This window comes from Ipomoea triloba, chromosome 11, assembly GCF_003576645.1.
Source record: "Ipomoea triloba cultivar NCNSP0323 chromosome 11, ASM357664v1".
Taxonomy (NCBI): Eukaryota; Viridiplantae; Streptophyta; class Magnoliopsida; order Solanales; family Convolvulaceae; genus Ipomoea; species Ipomoea triloba.
The window spans coordinates 8,857,711-8,878,725 of record NC_044926.1 but is presented as its reverse complement, the minus strand read 5'-3'; the positions used below and the strand labels follow the sequence as shown (position 1 = coordinate 8,878,725).

The 21,015-nt window shown below is 35.2% G+C and overlaps 2 protein-coding genes across 2 annotated transcripts; both read right to left on the bottom strand.

Moving 5' to 3' along the window:
• Positions 1 to 6,559: 6,559 nt before the first annotated feature.
• LOC115996206 (protein C2-DOMAIN ABA-RELATED 4-like) lies at positions 6,560 to 9,580 on the bottom strand. Its single transcript, XM_031235352.1, has 3 exons — positions 9,322 to 9,580; positions 8,047 to 8,142; positions 6,560 to 7,148 (listed from the first exon to the last, which is right to left on the bottom strand). The coding sequence occupies exons 1-3, from the start codon at positions 9,430 to 9,432 to the stop codon at positions 6,861 to 6,863; spliced, it is 495 nt and encodes a 164-aa protein (XP_031091212.1). The 5' UTR covers positions 9,433 to 9,580; the 3' UTR covers positions 6,560 to 6,860.
• An 830-nt stretch (positions 9,581 to 10,410) lies between these two features.
• Positions 10,411 to 20,253, bottom strand: LOC115995707 (outer envelope protein 64, chloroplastic-like). Its single transcript, XM_031234812.1, has 13 exons — positions 19,820 to 20,253; positions 19,400 to 19,552; positions 19,114 to 19,238; positions 18,780 to 18,905; positions 13,940 to 14,122; positions 13,699 to 13,843; positions 12,826 to 12,994; positions 12,423 to 12,557; positions 12,077 to 12,277; positions 11,639 to 11,766; positions 11,501 to 11,552; positions 11,271 to 11,340; positions 10,411 to 10,852 (listed from the first exon to the last, which is right to left on the bottom strand). The coding sequence occupies exons 1-13, from the start codon at positions 20,020 to 20,022 to the stop codon at positions 10,761 to 10,763; spliced, it is 1,782 nt and encodes a 593-aa protein (XP_031090672.1). The 5' UTR covers positions 20,023 to 20,253; the 3' UTR covers positions 10,411 to 10,760.
• Positions 20,254 to 21,015: the final 762 nt, after the last annotated feature.

Below are 21,015 nucleotides of genomic sequence, written 5' to 3'. Positions count from 1 at the left end.
ATATATATATATATATATATATATATATATATATATATATATATATATATATATATATATATATATATATATAATATGACATACACCACACACATGCATTTTTTTTTTTTTTTGTATTTATAGGTCGCCGCCTAGGCACCGCCTAGACCGCTTAGGCGCTAGGCGCCAGTCTAGCGCCTACTGCAACCATGATATATATATACAACAGGAAAAAGCAAAATTATTGATTATGGATATATATATGGTGGCAATTTATATCATGGACCGGGTCCATAGTGCAGTGTGGACTAACACTGTGGACCCTGGTCCAATATACATAATTTGACTTTATAAAGTATAGAATTCATGTTCATAATGCACAAAATTATATAACTGAGGACACATATAAACACTTAACATAATACACATACACACCACAATATTTTAAAATAAGTACATAAAGAGCATGTGTATTATGTTATGAATTTATATATCTTCATTTATATAATTCTGTACATTATGAATTTCAATTCAAGGTGTATATAGATTATGTTAAGTGTTTATATGTCCACAACTATATAATTCTGTGAATTATGAACATGAATTTTGTACCTTATAAAGTTAAATTCTGTATATTGACATTGTGGATCCTGGTCTACAATATAACGATTGATGTATATATATATATGGTGCTTGCTTGTTTGTTGTAGTCGTCGGTGGTTTTTAATGTTTTTGGTTTGTCGTCCATTATATTCTTTCATGGTACCTTTAGATCGATCCAATGGTGCTTTCTATCTTCCATATATGCTCCTTACCACCTCATCTGATTTGATATCATGAAATGATTGCATTTGTGAGCTATTATATTGTTGGGTTTTTCTTTCTTGGCCTGTTCATAATGTTATCAACCGAATTAAAGCATGTCATATATAGTACTTGACATTGCCTTTAAAATGTTTGAAAAGATTGAATAAGGATACGTATTAGAGTTGGAGAAAAATACTGTCTCTAAATCATATCATTACATTAAGTTTGTGATAAAGTTGATTATGATTTTTTTTTTTTAACTTTTATGTCTTGTTAGTTACGTAATGAGAAAAATACAGTTAATTTTTACATGTCTCAATCTCTACAAACTTAATAAGAGCCAATAAAGTTAGTAGGTCCCTAATAAGAACAAAAAAATATTGGTGTAATTGTTTGTTGAAATAAATGGTTCACATTATTTTGATTTTAGTTTTTTTTTTTTTAATATTTTTTCTACTTTACCCTCTATTATAGCATTTACTTTTCTTAAATATCTATGCATTACGTCAATGTAAACTTTAGTAACGAAGTACTCTATTAATTAGTTATTATATATTCTTTAACTAACTCATCAATTTTCATAATTGAACTTCATCCCAATCAAAATTGACATAATTGTTAAATGTATACAAATTAGGGCTATTATCATTGTTTGTTTGGGGAAGGATGATTTGGTTCTATTTTTGAATGTGCATATTGCACCAAGGCACTAAAATTGCAGTGAAGCACACCAAGTGACTAGATTAAATCAATAATTCATTTATGGCAAAGGTGGCAACAAGAGGGAGCATGAATCACATCAATTAATAGGATTTTTTGTTGCAAAAATTATGCTTGAATTGGGTACTAATGTACTATACAGTGAGGGTGTTTCCCTCTAAAACTGCTATTGTACCAGTTAATTTTATGAAAAATTATGCCATAGGTCATAGTAATGCTTGAGCTCTTAAAGTGAGCTTGGAAGCTCTTAAATTTGCTAAAGCCTAGAAAATCATATCCCATAATTCGTTGGAGAAACTCTATATTTATAGTGTCGAAGCAAGAAATATTAGGACTCTGTATTCTAGTTACGCTAGAATTTCTTCTACATCTCTCAGTATTATTGTAAATCTATCTTTTATTTTTCCTGACCTGACTAAAACTGTATTCTTATAAATACATATGGTACTTTGTAGATTAATACTGATCAATAATAAAAAAAAATTTCAGAATTATTATTTTCATCTAGTATCAGTATACCAAATGATCCATGACTACAAACCCGCGTCGCCACCGGCGGATGAAATCACTACCACAACCTCCCCCTCTAGCACTGTCTTAGATATTGCCCCTCCAACCCCATCTCCAATAAATACTCTACAGATAGCTCATCATTTTATCTTCATTAAACCGACCTCCTCAAATTACCTATCTTGGAAGATACAACTTGTTCCCTTTCTCCATGGTCAAAATCTTAGTGGATACATTGATGGCATGTTACCGTGTCCGGCTTCATTTATTCAGGCTCCAGATCGGTGTTCCGTTGTAGCCAATCTTGCAGTAACAAATTGGGTCTGTCAATATTATTCTATCCTATTCATGCTCATCTCGTCTTTATCCGATGAGGTTATGTATGTTGCAGTGGGACATACCACGTCCCAATTTGGGTCCTCTACCCAGGCACGACCTCTAAGTCTCCCGTGAGTATCTTGGCAAAGTCAAGATTTTAATTGGACTTCTTGTTGAAGTCGTTCGACCAATTAGTTTGGATGAATAGAATCTATATATATCTCATTGACCACCAAAGAACCTGTGATAATTGATCAACTCAATGATTATCTCACCACACATTAGTTTATTTACGCAGATAACGTTTCCTTGACTACTCCCCCAGAACCACCGTCAGCACTTATTTCCCCGCTGCCTCACAACCGGACGCATTGTTAATCAACCTCATGGACATGGTTGTGACAATAGAGGAGGTATATGAGTCGTGGACGTGTCCGTGGCTATCTTCCAAAGTGTCAAATCTGCAGCAATCTTAGTCATACTGCTCTGCAATGCTATAGTGTCAAATCTACAGCAATCTTAATTATACTACACTGCAATGCTATAGGAGATATTTTGGAGCCTAGTCCTAAGCAAATATGACTTAGGCTAATGATCTAGACACTACTCCATTCTTACAGAACTAACTCCGGGACACGGGTACTACCCTTCATGCCAGTTCTCATTAGAAATACATGTCAAATTTCTCGTTAATTTATCTGACATAGCAACACATCATCGTTAGCTTAGATTAGTGATGACATGTGGTGGCAAAAGTGATTTTTTTGTCATCCATGCGTGGTCTCCCAGCGTTGGAGACCAAGAGATGCCCAGGTCAGTCTTCGTATTTGTAAGCTAAGCTTAATTGTTGTATAACGAAAGATATATATTAAGGATCGAGAAAAATACATTCTTTGTACATGATATAATTACATTACGTTTGTGATAAGTTAGTGAGGATGATTTGATATTTCACGGCTCAATTTATTACTATATATTCACAACGATCATTTACGCTTTATCAATCAATAGTATTTGTAAATTGTAATCATTGTACACATATAATTATGCAGAAGGTGATGGAGTTTAAAGCATTGAAAAAGGTGATTAACCAAGGTAAATCTATCTTTTCACACTTAAAGTGTAATCAAACAAATGTCATAATTCTTTAGGAGCCAAAGTTACTAATATAGTGCGCTAAAAGGATAGTTTGATGGAAATTTTGTTGTTTTCATTAACCTTAGTCTATTTTCGCCAAAATACAAAAATTGTAAATATATAAATAAATTAAATAAAGTAATTAATTTAGTTTGATTTTTGTGTTTATACAAGTTTATACTTTGGATTAAGTTTAAATAACGCTTATAGATGTAAAGGTTAAAACACTCAATCACAAGAATACACAAGTGATTTTCTAGATAGATAAAAAAAAAACCTACACTTACATTGCTTAATAAAAAGTCAATCATTTGTCCTGAAAGGGGTGATCGTGTAGTGTAGTATGGTTCATGTACTAAAAGATCACGAACTCAATTTTGTTAATACTTTAATTTCTCAGTCGAGCATGTCTCACATGGTCTTTTTAGTGTGGTTTATCTCTCTTACGCGATTTGCAAGCTATTATACAATAATATGGTTTATTCAATGCACACCCTCTTGCCAATTTCACAAGAAAATAGTTTATCCAGTGCCTGAATGTGAGTTTTCCATCGTGATAATAATAAACAAAGTCAATCATTTATTAATAAATTCATAATCACAAAGTTATCCTCCCAAAAGGTTGACCCGGAACGACAAATTAAAGTATGTGGGATTATGTAAATCATGATAACTCAACTAAACACAGATGCTAGACCGATCTTTCCTCCTAAATTTCACTCTTGTGACCAGTTAAGCTGCTCATACATACATAATTATTATTTACTAAATAATAATTTCGACGGTTATTACTATTATAAATGTACTAGTATTTAAGTGAACATCTAATTAACCCCTATGCATATAAACCTAAAGTGACCCCAATAGCCCTTATCACTAAAGTAAACTTTTCAAGAATGAAACAAAAAAGACATAACTCCAAAACTCCAAAAGTTACACTTTAATATTAATTAATCTATTCATAAAGCGATCAATTCTCATGAATCAATCTTTAAATTTCACTGATTGTTAATCATCCGGAATCCACCATTACAAATTATAATTACAATTTATATATAATCATGAGTTTTACCACACAAAAGCAATGAGAATTTAGATTAATATTTGTGGTGAAGCAACATATGCAAAGCATTAGGAAAACATTTATTCATGTTTGGGATGGAACGATTTTAAAGATAAGGTAAAATATTGTCCTTGGATTTAATAAAACTCCACGGTTTACGGAAACGTGTGGTGAGAAGGTTGGGAAGTTGGGGCAGTGATAAATGAATGTCGAGAAGGGGTCACAACTCTCTTGGAATTCCAAAACCACCCAACATTATGTTTAAATTGCGCAAATTACCACACATTTTTAGGAAAAAATTTTTAAAAGAAAAAAAAAAAAAATCAGAGGAACAGCTTATGTTTTCAAAGAGTATGAAAGGGCATGCATTTGATTACTTTGATGTTAACTTTGGTTTTGTCTCTTTCTTTGGCTAATCCGCTGGTAAAACCTTTCCTTGGACTTTGGTTCACACATCAATTTCTATAAAGATTTTGTTCCCCTTAGCCAAAATTGCCTGCCCTTTTAAATTTTGTTTTCTCCCTAAAGGAATAAAATGGTATTAAGACAATATGTTTAAAGTTTTTGTATTTTAAAGATTTTTTGTCGTGTCCTAGAAATGGCATCAATCCATTAATTCAACATGGATAAATTATTTATATTTACCATTTGAATATCGAAAGAGAGTAATAAAAGTGTTTTAGATTCAAAACACTAATGGCATGTTTGGTTGTTGATAAATCCACCAAAATTTTGACGGATTCATTGATTTTGACGTTTTGACCATAGTTAAAATGTCAAAGTAGTTGTTTGGTAAACCTATAGTTTGGAGCAGCGAATTGCTTCAAACCGCTGGAATCTCAAACACTACTCGCAGCAGCATTTAAGATTAGTGTTTTGAGGAAAATGTAATTTTATCCAAAACACCCTTACTTTTAATACTAATAATAATAATAGTAATAATAATAAATTAACTATTGAGGAGCCTTTAAAGCTCCATTTATGAGGAGCCTTCGGATGAACACGACTAAAATTAATGGAGCCTTGAGGCTCGTTTTATAAGAGCCTCAACTTTCAAGGCTCATTCCCCACTTTTTTCACGATGTGGGAGAAGTGGGAAAACAAAGGGGAAGTCGCATGACTCCCCTTGTTATAATTATTATTATTATTTTGTTAGCATTAGCGTTGTTGTTGTTGTTGTTGTTAGTATTATTATTATTATTATTATTATTAGTATTATCATCATCCTCATGTGAAATATATGTGTACCTTTAAGTCATTTTACATGTTAATCGTTAACTTAAATAATTAATTTTACTAATTTTTTTTTTACAATTCGCTAATACATTCTACTAGTGAAGCTCGCTAATACAATCCACTATTTGTTAACTGCTAAATGTTAATACAATAACCGCTAACCACTAATTTCCAAACAAGACCTAAATGAATCTGCTTATTATCAAATACTCCGTATTTATTTAACATTTTGACTTACTTAAAACGCTAAAATTGTCGAATCTACTAATTTTCTTTTGTTACCAAACAAACATAATTTAAAAACTTGGGTGTTCGGTAGGATGGAATTGTAATTCCATTTCTACCAAACTCTATAGAACTACAATTTCATGGTTTGGTTGGAGAGAATTGCAATTCCAATTCCTAGGTCGTATAAGGATTACAATTCCATGGTTTGGTTAGCCTGGGGGAGGGGGTGGGGGGGGGAGGGGGGGATTGAGTGGCAAGGGACTCATCCATCTTTGGCGTTGAGCATAGGGAATTGTAATTTCAAGATTAATTACTAATTTGCCTTATCATTATTATGGAATATATTATTATACAATGACATTTTACTATTTATTCATTTGTTGCCTTTCAATTCCCAATTATTCTATTTCAACATACCAAACAATATAATTTGAATTCTACCTTATTCTTTTCTCATAGAATTACAATTCCTTTCCCCTCCTAATTCTTTCATTCTAACCAAACGCCCTATTTTATGTACAAGAACACTAAGTTGGTGGTTTCAAAGAAAAATACTGGAAATAAGAAGGCAGTATAAATTATAATCCATTCTTATGTAAAATTATTACAATCTTATTATTATTACAAAGAAGATTTTGAGTACACCTCAAGAAAATTTTAAAAAAGAAACATAATATTAATAATAATAATAATAATAAACCAAATATTTCAGGGCCCATATATGCATGTTAAGATACATATATAACTTACATAAATGGCAAATCAATCATACAGGTCCATTTTATGTGACATTGGCCTATGAACCAATTGCTTACCAGCAGCCATGATAATAAGCAACACAGAACACACCTGCTGCTCTCTTTCAAGCTAAATTCCCAGGGAGGTTAATCCACTGAAGTTGGAGCTCCACCTCACCACATTCTACGTTTCTCAATCTCAGGCACATATCTTGCGAGACCATGCCGTCTTTCCAGATCACACACGACTCCTCGGCCAGGCAGTTTGTCCTGCACGGTTGTATTCGTGTGATCACAGTGCCACTCGGGAAGCCCTCTAAACTCATCTGCAGGGCGTCTAGAAATGGTTTAACGTCGAATTCTGCGTCTCCCATTTTGTCATCCAAAGTGAATGTGTCGTGATCGTACACGGTCTACAACACATACAATATGCACTAGATGATCATCCCACTCTTACAAATTGAAAAAGTTACACAAAACATTCACTGCATTGGCTCCAGGCATTACAAATAGTGACACCTATTACTTACAATACACTGCTATTCAATAGGAATCAACAGCTGTACGATCATCTATCTATTAATTGATCAGAAAATAAAACCAGTTATGGTGTCCTCATGAATTGGCATATGGGTCATTATAAATTAAAGTGCATTGAGATTCAATAAGCTTCCATTCACAGTTATACCAGTTTCAGGGAAATGTTTTTTTCTAGTCATCACTAATCAAATCTAACCAGAATTAAATACACCAAAAAAAAAATTGAACTCTAACACATAACTAAAACAAACTCACTACCTTCTAAAGCCTGATGCATTTGAAGGATAGTTTGATTGTTTGAGAGTACCCTATTCAGGCATCATTTTATATAGAAAGTGTACATTCTCCAGGAAAATTTGAGAGATAACATGGTTTTAAAAAAAAAAAAAAAAAAAACCAACAAAAAACAAAAAACCAAAAAAAAAAAACAAAAAAAGAAGAAGAAGAAGAAAGCATATTCTTTAAACATCATATCAGAAACTACCAAATATTGTGAACCGAAGTTCATAAGAAGCAGAGTTCTTCATATTGCACAGAAATGCACATGCTTCAAATACAATTTTCTCTAGATGTGTGTTGAAAAAGCAGACTTAGACATTAGAAGAAGTTAAGAATCCTTAAATTATCATCATTCTTTCACATATAACAATATGATAGCAATATGATCTAGGAGCAAGGACGGGAGAAAAAATAGGGCAGTTCTTCTAATCCTATATCCTATACAGTGATCGGGGTTCTTTTCTCATTTACCCAAAGTGATAAGAAAATTACCAGCTTAATGGGACTGTTAGGATCTGTGACAGTAAGGGTAAGATCTTCATTCCATTCAGGATTAACGTCCTTCTCTATAATACGAGTCTTCATCCTCTGCGTAAATATGCAAAAAGATCAAATATGCGCAATTTTTCATGTTGGGATAACCATAATTCACAAAGTACAAGGAACTATGACCAAAAAGATATCACTAATCCTATTACTGTTCTTTAAAATCAGTATCATGTACTCTGTCATAACCACAATAATAATGTATCCATAAAAGTAGCTGGATGTCAAGCTACACTATGCTTTATCCTTAATAATATCTTAGGACTTAGGAGCTACTAGTTCATTACAATAGAAACCTTCTACTTAAAGAAACATAATTAAAAGTAAGATGATCAATGTTGTAGAAGGCCCTAGGTGCTAGGCGGGCGTCAGGGGACGCCTAGGCGGCCACCTTTTTTTTTTTTTTTTTTTTAATCACTCAAAACAACATCATTTTGAGCGGAAAACCCAATTTTTTTTTAAAAAAATAAAATGTTCTGGCCTACTCGGCCTGCCGGCTAGCAACCGCCTACACCCCTTTTCGCCTTGCCCGATTTTTACAACACTGAGGATGATGCAGCTTCCTTTTGCTCAAAGTCAAAGCATAGAGGCCAAATGTTTTTTAACCTTAACTCAGCTAATCCTTAATCCTAATAATATATGTAAGGTTGGCAAACCAAAGTAAATATCCATCTAATTCATTAACAAATTCTTAAAGAACCAAACATGGTGGATTAAAACAAACTACAGGCATGCATATGGTAATCCATAATTAGCATCAAAACTATAACAACAACAATTGGCTTCATTAACAAGAATTCTCCATAAAACAAGAATGGGCAGAAATATAAATAACAATTAATTACCAATTCTTTTTTCATATGAATTGGCAAAACTCGGAAAAGTTTCACCCTTGGGAAACCAAATAAAGTAATCAAAAACAAAAACGGAAATGAATAATTAGGCACTAAAAAGATGAGACTTCCACAAAACTTTTGAATTCGGAATTTCGGCCTACATGCATAGAAAGCGGAAAGAATCCGAAGCATAACGTTTCCAGAAATGACCACCGTATTAAATAAAGCACGAATTGAGATTATCATCCTATTCAAAACCGACAGCGCAATGTAAAATTAAAGACCAAAAAATAACCCTTTTTCCTATAGATTTAAACGCAAAAAAAGAAGGTGTATATATAGCATGAGTATAGAAGAGAAATAGGAGGTTGAGGAAGAAGAAGACCTGGCTATCCAGCTTGACAACAATGTAGGGATCGCTGCTACGAACATCGCGAACGGCGAGGTTGACACCTCGTTTGATATGAACTTTGAGAATGCCTAAGAGATTTTCCATTAGAGAATTGTTGAGAATCTGAGTTGATGCCCTTCTTCTCCCCGCGTTGTAGGCGAAGATCAGATGGTTCCATGGGAGAGAGGGAGAGAGACAAACTTTTCAAAGTCGATCAACAAGCTCGACATCTACGCGGGGCCGGTGGTTATTGTCTACCCCTCTTTTTTCTAAATATTACATTCTTATTTTACACTTCAAATCTATTTACCCCGTAACTAAAATATTCAACTTTTGTGACCAAATTTATGCCAAATTCTTTTTCTTTTCTTTTAGTAAATCAATTATCATATTCTTAACAGATAGTATTGAGAGAGTGTATCCATCACTAAAATAATACTCCGTAATTGAAATACTAAACATGGACATTTCAATAATTTAGATGACCATCATCTTTCTTGTCGAATTTCGTTTTGTTAAGCGATCTGCGAATTGTGCGGCTCACATGGTTGTTTATGAAGTCTTTTCTTTATCAGGTTGCGTGGAGTGATTTGATATCTGTTTAGATCATGATTTAATAAATTAAGTTTTTATCTTCAGAAAATATGAATTAAAATAAGAGCAACTCGGAGTAATGGTTTTTCGCATAATTTTTACATGGCACATAGGATTGGAGATGGAAGAAATGCTTCTCGTGCAGCTTAGTGATGCACAAATGCACCACCACATGTTCAGCACCACTCAGTTTGTGGTGCACCACACCTTGGCACATTTCTAACTACGTGATGGTGCATTTGTGCATACATAGTAATGCAAAGCTGCACGATCGCATGGGAAGCAGTAGCTGCATATGAACCAATTTCAAATGTGCCGGCAAGTTTTTTTTTCTCCTTTTTCCCTAGGCCCACAAAAAACCAACAATACTTCAAAATTTTATTTTTCTCTTTCTTCACTCTTCTCTCCTCCAACTCATTGTCTCTCTCATCCATGTGTGCACAAAAACCACTCAAAAACTGTTGTGATGGTTGTTCTTCATCAGACAAATGAATAAAATGAAGTATCTTCAGTTTAATTGCATTTGACAAGTGTGCATAGGTGTAGAAAATGAATGCCTACACTGTATTGTTTTGTGCTACATATGCCCATTCCAAAAAGAGATCATTGTTTCAATAAACAAAAATAATGTCATATGACATGATGCCCAATGCTATGTAGCATGAACTACTACTTCTCCTCTCATATCTTCAAACTTTCCCTGTTAAACAAAAACAATTTCTATTCCTAAATACCTCTGGATTTGAACAAAAATTCCACCTTCTCCTTCTACCCTTTGGAGGGAGGTTTATTGGTTCCTCTCCATGGGGATTGAAGTATGCCGGAACACGGTTAATGTTCTAATAACTTGACAAAAACAGCTTCTTTAGCCTGTCAGCAGACTGAGCCGCTCTTTTGTTGTTCGGTTCAAGGACAAGCGCATATCTGAAATCTGCATAATTAGCAGGAAGCGAACGGGGAGCTTCAGAAAAGAGAGGAAGACAAGGAAACCGAGTTGTGTGAATACATTTTTCTGCCGCATACTATAATATGGTTTCAATTCTCAAAGCTCATCCTCAATAGCTTTGGAAGGTTTAACCATTCGAGGCCAAACGAGGATCAGTAAAACAAATATTTCCCCCGCCCAAAGATGGAAGCTGCATATATTAGTCATTTAGGTAGAGGCATAGCTGTGGCCCTCCCAAGTGAGAGGTCACAGGTTCGATCCCCAGTGGGGGCATTGGCTCTTTGTGCTTCAGTAGGTCAGAAAGTATGTATGAACAGATACTACATTGTAACAGAGTCAATAGTATTCAAAAAAAAAAAAAAAGGTAGAGTAATAAATATGATGGGTAAAGAAGACTATTCACCTTCAATCGCCTCTTGATAGTAGCCTAGCATCTCCCGTGCTGTGCCCCTTCTAAGGTAAGCTTTGACATTCTGCACAACGAAAGACAGGAAAAGGTAAGAGAGTTATAGAGAACCATTGTATTTAAGGACTTCATAGGGAGTATTAAGAGTTCACCATCACAAATGACCAAACTCTCCCTTATAGCAAGCCGGCCATACAAATGAATATGAGAAGGGAAAGAGAAAGTACCTTATTATCAAGATCAATGGCTTTAGTACAATCTGCTTCAGCTTGAATGAAGCTAGATAAGAGTATAAGATAATAAGGATAAAAGTTATGAAATTCATAATACCTTATGAAGCAAAAAAGTCTGAGAAAGAAAATTACCCTCCTAATTCCAAATATGCTGCCGCTCGGTTGCTAAAGTATGTTGCATTATTACCGTTCAGCTTGATTGCCTCTGTGTAAAAGCCAATAGCCCTCTGCCACTGTTTCTCTTTATAAGCTTGGTTACCCTGGAAAAGAATTTTAAAAATTTTACCAACTTACATGATTCATATAGGAATCTTCCTTTAAGACGAACAAATTTAGTACCATGAAAGATTCTGTAAAGACTCCTCGGGTAATTCACACATTAACATATATAGTGCTGTAGAACAGAACAAAATATGTACATATGTATACAGCACATGAACAAGAAAAATAAGCATAACAAATTAGCATAGAACCAAATAGAGTTGATAAAACCAAAACCATAGTAACGGAGCTATTTAAACTATCCTATGTTAAATATGGAAAGGTCCAACTGAAAGTTAATATTTACACCTTTTCCTTAGCCATCTCAGCAGATGTTTCAGTATTGATAGCACTACCGGATGATTTAGACTTTGCAGTTATGTCAGCTTGTTCCTGCAGAGTAGCATATAAAGTCTGTATAGCATCAAGTAAAAATCGGTCGCCTCCATGCCTTGCTATAAGGGACACCGAGATTGGCAATTTATCATGTGATCCAAGTGGTACCGAGACCTAATATAAAATTCAATAAAGAAAGAAAACAATAATTATAAAGGATTGTATATTATGAAATAGATAAATCTTAAAACTATCATAGGAAGGGACTGAGGGATGTTTGGTCTGCCCACAAACGCAAGTGAGACAGGTAGATCCTCACCTGACAGCAACCTGACAGGCTGGCTATGGCTGAAAATGAACATGTTCTAATTTGATAGTCCTGCGATTGAATCTCACTTGCACCAAGCTTTGGAGGTGGATCAGCAACCGTGGGGATAACCAAAATTCCATCATCCTGCAAATATTATTCATTGAAGCATGGGTGCAAAGCTCTTTAGAGGTTTAAGGTTTTCATATATTACAAGGTAGAATACGTCGATACATATAGGATGGATCATGGATGTGAGAAAATGGAAATCCACTGAATCATGAATAGTAATCAAAGGGTTAAAGTATCTAGCAAAATGGAAATAGGAATACAATCAGCAGAACACCAACAATTCAACAAAGACCTTAATAATGAGTTTGCAACACACTTCATTAAAATATTGGACTTTAAGTACCTTTAGAAGATTACTTAGAGCTGATCGCATTTCGTTCCTGACTACATGGCAGTTTTCAATATCTATATCTGCCATCTCCAGCCCTCCATGTAGCTGTGCTGTGATAGCAGGGTCTAGTGTAGGTTTCACAGAATTGATCCACTCTCCGTGATTTTGCTTGAATTCATGACTGTAGAGTGTGAACAAAACATATAGCAATTCAGGATGCAGCGAGAATCACTTATGTTGGGTTAGGAGGGACAAAAAAGAAAAAGTAAAGTCCTACACGGCTACACAATATTGAGAAACATAACCAACCACAGAAGATACAACATCTAGATAAAGCACAACATCAACCACAAATTGTCAATACTTAATACTTTTCACTCCTGAACCAAAGAAATCAGAATAAACTTCTTGAAAGAGCATACTGCAAAATTTAAGAATGCTTCTAAATCAAATTCATATGTTACTATTAGGCCTGGTCATCTGTAATTTCAGTTAATTCGGTTAATTTTGAACCAAATTAACTGAAATTTCATTTTGTGAAACCATTCACCGAACCAAAGTACAATTTACCAAATTAACTTAACCAAATTATATTAAGGTTAACTAACTGAATTGACCAAAATTTTGTCTTATGTAATATATTTTGTTACTGTATTCAGTAAATTCCAAAATTTTAAACTGAATTAGCTGATGACTAAATTTTTTCAAAACTTAAACTGTTAACCAAACCAATGTAATTAAGTTATGGACCGAGTTAACCAAAATTACTATGGTACAGAAATCCCTAGTTTCAACTAATGGAAAAAACATTGAGAAACATAGCCTTAGAACAGTTCATTCCTATCCAAATCAAAATTCTGAACCTACAATATTCACGTCACCTACCTCTTGAGCATTTGCAAAATATTTGCTAACAATTTCATAGTTGCCAACTTTGCTTCACCATTTGGTTTCTTGCTCTGGAAAAGCTTTAGGCTTGGAACTTTTGAACACAAATAAGTTTCCATATCCTCATGCCTTATCACTTGTCCTGCAAAAGGAAACTCTTAGGAACACAATAGAATGATTGGTAAATGACTTCCAAACTGCTTTTCAATGCCAACAAGAACAAATTATGAGGATGTACTTCCAAACTGCTTCTCAATGGCTTTGATCACCACATGACTGGTCTGAGCTGGAGGAATGTTTAATGACTGAAACAAATCATCAGCAATCACAATGTTCCTTGGATTACGTACTGCAACAAATGGAACCTGCAGCAGCACATGTCCAACACGACGCAGTATATTGGGATCCCTTGCAAACCATCCTGAGAAGATTTAATGTTGAGAGTATTAAAACATTATTCCAAATGTAAAGGACAGTGACATTTAACATTGTTAAATTACAAGTTTCTAACAGAACTTGAGCTAGTGCCTTGAGCACCCAATATAGTAATCTAGGACAAGCATCAAACATGTAACTACATTATTGAATTACCCATAAACATGTTAAACCATGAGCAATTCTATTTATAATTAATGCTAGCAAACTCTTGCTGACCTAATTAGTTCAGATTTACTTCTCCACTTTGTACAAATAAATAAAATTATATTCCATAATGAAAATGAATTATATAGATTATAAAAAGTATGCTCAAAGGGTAGACATATATGGAAAATGGCTACATACCAAGAGATTACTATAGCAGATACAAAGTACGAGATAAGCAGTATTGGATAAATCCATAATTTATACCAGTAAACTGTATGGGGAAAAAGCACTGGATTTAGTTATCTATCAAATAAGAAACCCATATCAACAACCATGTATAGAACAAGCAATTTTGTTTTTGAAGATGGAAAAGGATATTTAATTAGTATCAACAAGGTACTTAAAAAGAGAGAACAAATTACATGGAATGGATATAGACAAAGATACAAGCAGGACTAATTATGTGTAGAATTATGCCAGGAACCCATGCTTGCTAAATCAGTTTAGGTGCCTGTTGTACAACTGGCCCTATTGAAGCTAATGTATAACCCAAACATATTTTTTTATGTACATAGAAAGGGCATTTCCCAATTCCCATAGTAACAACCAACAAAAGTGTTAGAATATGATCATTTATGTGGCTCAAATTTATTCAAGTCCATGTAGTCTTCATCCGTTTCCACCTCACACGTTGCTGGTCTTCTTTGCACAATGACCGTGCTTCATGGAGCTTCTTGCACTTGCCGCAAATGCCGCCCACTTTTCACTTTGATGCGCATTTGTCTCTCTTGATTCATAATATAAATAGGTAGCCTTGTAATTCAATACTTACAGCATCAAATTCATTGAATTCATTCTTTCTCCAATTCCCTTCTTTGCTTTCTCACGTGTGATTATATATATATATATATTCATTTGTATTCTCATTTTGAGAAGTAAATATATATATATTTTCATATTCCCAATTTGGTAGTTCATTTGTTATTTCTATTATTTCCCTATTATTTAACTCCTATAATTCTCAATTTTCGATCATTCGCTTCCGCACGCATTTCTCTCATTCTCATTGTATAAATAGAAGTAGTTTCTAGCTTTCTAATGCATCAATATCAATCCAATTCATTCTTTGTTCCATTTCATTTCTCACGTACGAATATATATATATTTTTCTTGTCTATCTCTTTTAAGAGATTTAATATATATATATTTTATATTTCCCAATTTAGCAATTTCTATATTTGTTATTTCTATTATTTCCCTATTATTTAACTCCTATAATTCTCAATTTTCGATCATTCGCTTCCGCATTATTCCGCTATATTCCTAACAAGTGGTATCAGAGCGGTTTAATTGAGAATTATTTTCAAAGATGTCGATTGTTACCAAGTTCGATATCGAGAAATTCGACGGGAAAATTAGCTTTTCTATCTGGAAGGTTCAGATGGAAGCCGTTCTGACCCAGAACGGTTTGAAGAAAGCGCTAGCTGGGAAGAAGAAGAAACCGGCTACAATGACAGATGAAGATTGGGAAGATTTAGATGACAAGGCACGTTCAACCATTCAGTTGTGCCTGTCTAAATCGGTTCTACGTGAGGTGATAGGTGAGACGACTACGTCAGGTTTATGGTCCGAGCTAGATTCGCGCTACATGGACAAATCTCTGGCGAACAAGCTGCGCCTGAAGGAGCGGCTGTACACAATCCGTATGACGGAAGGTACTTCAATTCAGTCTCATTTGGATGAATTCAATTCTATTTTATTGGACTTGGAAAATATTGATGTCGAATGAGGATCGTGTTATTTTATTGCTTGTTTCTCTCCCTGAATCATACAAGCATTTCAAAGAAATTATGCTGTATGGTAATTCTCTGGGAGTCCTAACTTTCGACAGTGTTAAGTCGAACCTATTGTCTAAAGAAAAATTTGACTTAGAAACTAAGTCTGAGGACAAAGGTGAAGGCTTGACTGTTAGGGGTCGTTCAGTTGAAACGGAGAGTAGCAATAAAAAATCTAGATCCAAGTCCAAAGGACGTAAGTCCAACAAATCCTGTAAGTACTGCAAAAAGCATGGTCATGATGTGACTGAATGCTTCAAACTGAAGAACAAGCAAGAGAGAGAGAAGAAGTCCGCTGAAGCTAGTGTTGTTGAAAGTGATTCAGAAGGCGATGTGATGTTATCTGTTAGCTCCGGTGACAAACGGAGCGACACTGAGTGGATTCTGGACTCTGGTTGTACATTCCACATGTGTCCACACAAAGACTGGTTCATCTCTCTGGAACCAGTTGATGGTGGAGTTGTCTTGATGGGTAATGATGCCCAATGCAAGGTTAGTAGAATTGGAAGTGTTCATATCAAAACTCATGATAACGTTATCAGGACTTTTACCAATGTTCGGTATATTCCTGATTTGAAACGCAATCTGATTTCATTAGGCACCTTGGAATCTCTGGGGTGCAAGTACACAGCTGAAGGTGGAATTCTGAAAGTTATTAAAGGCTCTCTTGTTCTCATGAAAGCTTCTCGTTCTGGAAGCTTGTACGTGTTGCATGGTAGTACAGTGACAGGTTCAGTTGCGGTATCCTCATCGGTGTCTGATGCTGATTTCACTCAATTATGGCATATGCGTCTGGGGCATATGAGTGAGAAAGGCATGCATATCTTGAGCAAGAAAGGCCTCCTCGGTTCAGGTACGGGTAAATTACAATTTTGTGAGCATTGTGTTTTTGGGAAACAAAAGAGGGTTAGTTTCTCTACTGCTACACACCGTACTAAAGATGTATTGGAATATATACATTCCGATTTATGGGGACCGACTAAATTCCAGTCTATGGGAGGCTGTAGATATTTTATGTCTATTATTGATGACTTTTCTCGTAAAGTCTGGGTCTATTTCCTGAAACATAAAAATCAGGCATTTTCTATTTTCAAAAAGTGGAAAATTCTCGTTAAGACTCAGACAGGGAAAAAGGTCAAGAAGCTCAGGACAGACAATGGCTTGGAGTTCTGTGAGACAGATTTCACTGAGTTCTGTGCAGCACAAGGAATTGCCAGGCACAAGACCTTGCCTGGAAAACCCCAGCAGAATGGTGTTGCCGAACGTATGAACAGGACTCTGTTGGAGAGAGCTCGTTGTATGCTCTCTAATGCTGGGTTATGGAAACGACGTGACTTTTGGGCCGAGGCCGTTTCTACTGCATCCTATTTGGTAAATAGGTCTCCACATTCATCCCTCGATTTCAAAATTCCAGAAGAAGTTTGGTCAGGTAATCCTGTTGACTACTCTATGTTACGAGTTTTTGGATGTCCTGCTTATGCTCATTCCAGTACGGGTAAATTAAACCCTAGAGCTGTCAAATGCATTTTCCTTGGTTATGCTTCTGAGTCAAAAGGATATCGTCTATGGTCTCCTGATTCTCACAAGATCATTCTGAGTCGCGATATCACTTTTGATGAAAATGCACTACTTTCTTCTGGAAAAGATTGTGTTGTTCCCAGTACAGGTGATACGCATAGTACTGGTGATACGCATAGTACTGGTGAGAAGGTGGAGTTTGAGTTCAGGCCTACTGATAGTATTACTACCACTGATGGTAATACTAAAGATGATGCATCTACTAGCACTGCGCCTCTCGTTCAGCCACAGCGAGAGCACTCTATTGCCCAAGACCGACCTAGGAGGACAATTAAAAAACCTGCTAGGTATGCTAGTGATGATGAAACCCACTTGGTTGCTTATGCCCTTTCAGTTGAACAAGAGGTTGATGGTGATCCATCCTGTTATTTTGAGGCTATGTGCCGACTCGTCCAAGTGGTTGGTTGCTAACCAAGCCTCTTCCAATTTCTATTCAAACAATGTTTGAGTTTAGTCGGTTGCCGCAATTGTTCTACATAAATTTGATCCAAGGTGGAGATTGTTAGAATATGATCATTTATGTGGCTCAAATTTATTCAAGTCCATGTAGTCTTCATCCGTTTCCACCTCACACGTTGCTGGTCTTCTTTGCACAATGACCGTGCTTCATGGAGCTTCTTGCACTTGCCGCAAATGCCGCCCACTTTTCACTTTGATGCGCATTTGTCTCTCTTGATTCATAATATAAATAGGTAGCCTTGTAATTCAATACTTACAGCATCAAATTCATTGAATTCATTCTTTCTCCAATTCCCTTCTTTGCTTTCTCACGTGTGATTATATATATATATATATATATTCATTTGTATTCTCATTTTGAGAAGTAAATATATATATATTTTCATATTCCCAATTTGGTAGTTCATTTGTTATTTCTATTATTTCCCTATTATTTAACTCTTATAATTCTCAATTTTCGATCATTCGCTTCCGCATTATTCCGCTATATTCCTAACAAAAAGAAAAGGGTAAAACACAAAACCTAAATCTAATATAAAGAATGGATATACACAAGACAAGAACATATCTAACAAGTTATGGTGCAGGTTTAATTAACATTTACAAAAGGGTAGGGCATACCAACAGTGTCAAGGCTTGGTGATACAGGAATTACCCCCATATAAGAAACAGTTCCAAGAGATGGTCGGAACCCCATAATTGCACAATATCCGGCAGGAACTCGCACACCACCAGTTGTATCAATACCTTCCAAGAGAAACTAGGTTAAGAATGAAAGAGAAAGTAAACTCTCAAAAATTAGCTTAGCTGTAAAACAAAAAGTGCTGTACTAAAACTGATCATACAAATCCAACAACTAGTGTAGAGATTGTACTGCAAGTGCAAGAAATTAGGTTGTGAACATCAAAAGGAAATGACAATAAAAAGGAAAAAGGATTGGTACTATGAAACTCACCCAAAGAAAAATCCACAAGTTTAGAAGCTACTGCTACTGCAGATCCACTAGACGGACCTCCAGATACCCGTGTAGAAGCAGCAGGATTAGTTGGTGAATCATAATGCCTATTCTCACCACTCATTCTGATTTTGAAGACACCAGTAAACAACAAGCTAATTAGGGAAAAGACTAAAAGTGGCCAGTAAAAATAGATTGATTATCATTCATTGAAAATTTACAACTGCACAGATCCATTTTCTACTGCATGTCCATGAAATATCGAAAAGAGAAGTTCAATACAAACCCAAATGCCAGATCATCCACAACAGTTTTCCCAACACACATAGCACCTCCTTCAACAAGTGCATTAACCACCACAGATGTCTTGGTAGCAGCTTCATGTGTTGTTGACCAGTCTGGATTGCCAAACCCAGTAACAAACCCCTCAATATGAAACCTGTGCAACCATATAAGTAAAATTATGAAAACTCATCTCTTTCCTATTCAATGCTGCTTGTGAGTCTTGTTATTTTACCAAAAGCTCAAACCATTCAAACACCCATAAATAAAACAACATTATTATTAAAAAAAAAAAAAAAAATCCAGTCCAATTGCAAAAAAAAAAAAACGGAATTTATAATAAAATGATTATTACAAAAAAATCTCAGCTCATTATTGGGTTATATATATATTGGTGTAGAAATGTAGAAGTAAAAAGGCTTACACATCAGAGACGGCGAAAGTAAGGCCGGTAAGAGGGTGAGGAGCTTTAGGCGGAGGAGGTTGGGGAGGCGGCAGAAGCTGAAGGCGCTGGACGAAGGCTCCGAAGTCGACTTTAACAGCTCTCTTCAGCTTCCTCGTAACCATCAAAATGCCGGCCAACCCTAACCCCAATATCACCCACAAGTTCGCTGGCTGTGACGCCATTGCTTCTTCGCCTACAATTCACCAAATTCCCTCTGCAATTCTGTTGTGAAGACCAGATTTTGTTCAGTTCGTTTCGTATGGGGGTTTAAGCTTCAAAATGCAAGGAAGGGATACGTTATCTGTTAGGCGCCCCGCGCGGTAGTAAAAGATTTGGATACAGGCGGTTATTGTTGAATTATACCAGGAACCAAGCTTATTTGGACTCTAGTCCATGTGTTTGTAGTTAACATACTTGTAATTATTAGATGAGATTATTATCGAAATGATCTTTCGATTATTGTGAAATTATCAATTTGGTCCTTGATAATTTTTTGTGTCTAATTAAGTTATTCGACTTTGAAAATTTTAACTAATCTGGTCGTCCGTTTGTTTTGCTGTTAAACATCCATTAAAATCGGGACCAAATTGGTAATGTTATTATAGTTAAGGAATCATTTCAGTAAAATTAATTACCAATTTGGTTTCTTGACTATAGAAAAATCATCTTGCAAGAGGATGCTAAGTCTTATCTTCTGTGATCTTGATTATGTGAATCCATTTTTTTTTTGAGACTTTAGTACTTTAAAAGAAAAGTATTATTCTATATATTTAAAAAACATAAAACAAGTGGAATGTGTAGTGTGGTGGTGGAGAGTTATTTGTTTAGACAAGAGGGGTTGTTATGCCGTGGACCTGGGTCTACATTCACAATTTGTAAACTCCACATTCACACATTACAGGATTATATGTTTAGTAGCTATATTACTACTGTTATGCATTCACACATTCAAAACTCTATATTCACAGGTCCTATACTCCACATTCACAACTTGAGAACTCCACATTCACACATTACAGGGTTACAAGTTGCTAGAACTTCTTAACTCTATTATAGATTTACACATGCATAACTCTACATTCACGATTTCTATACTCCATATTCACAATTTGAAACCTCCACATTCACACATTTCTGGGCAACTTTACATTCACACAATCATAAATCTACATTCA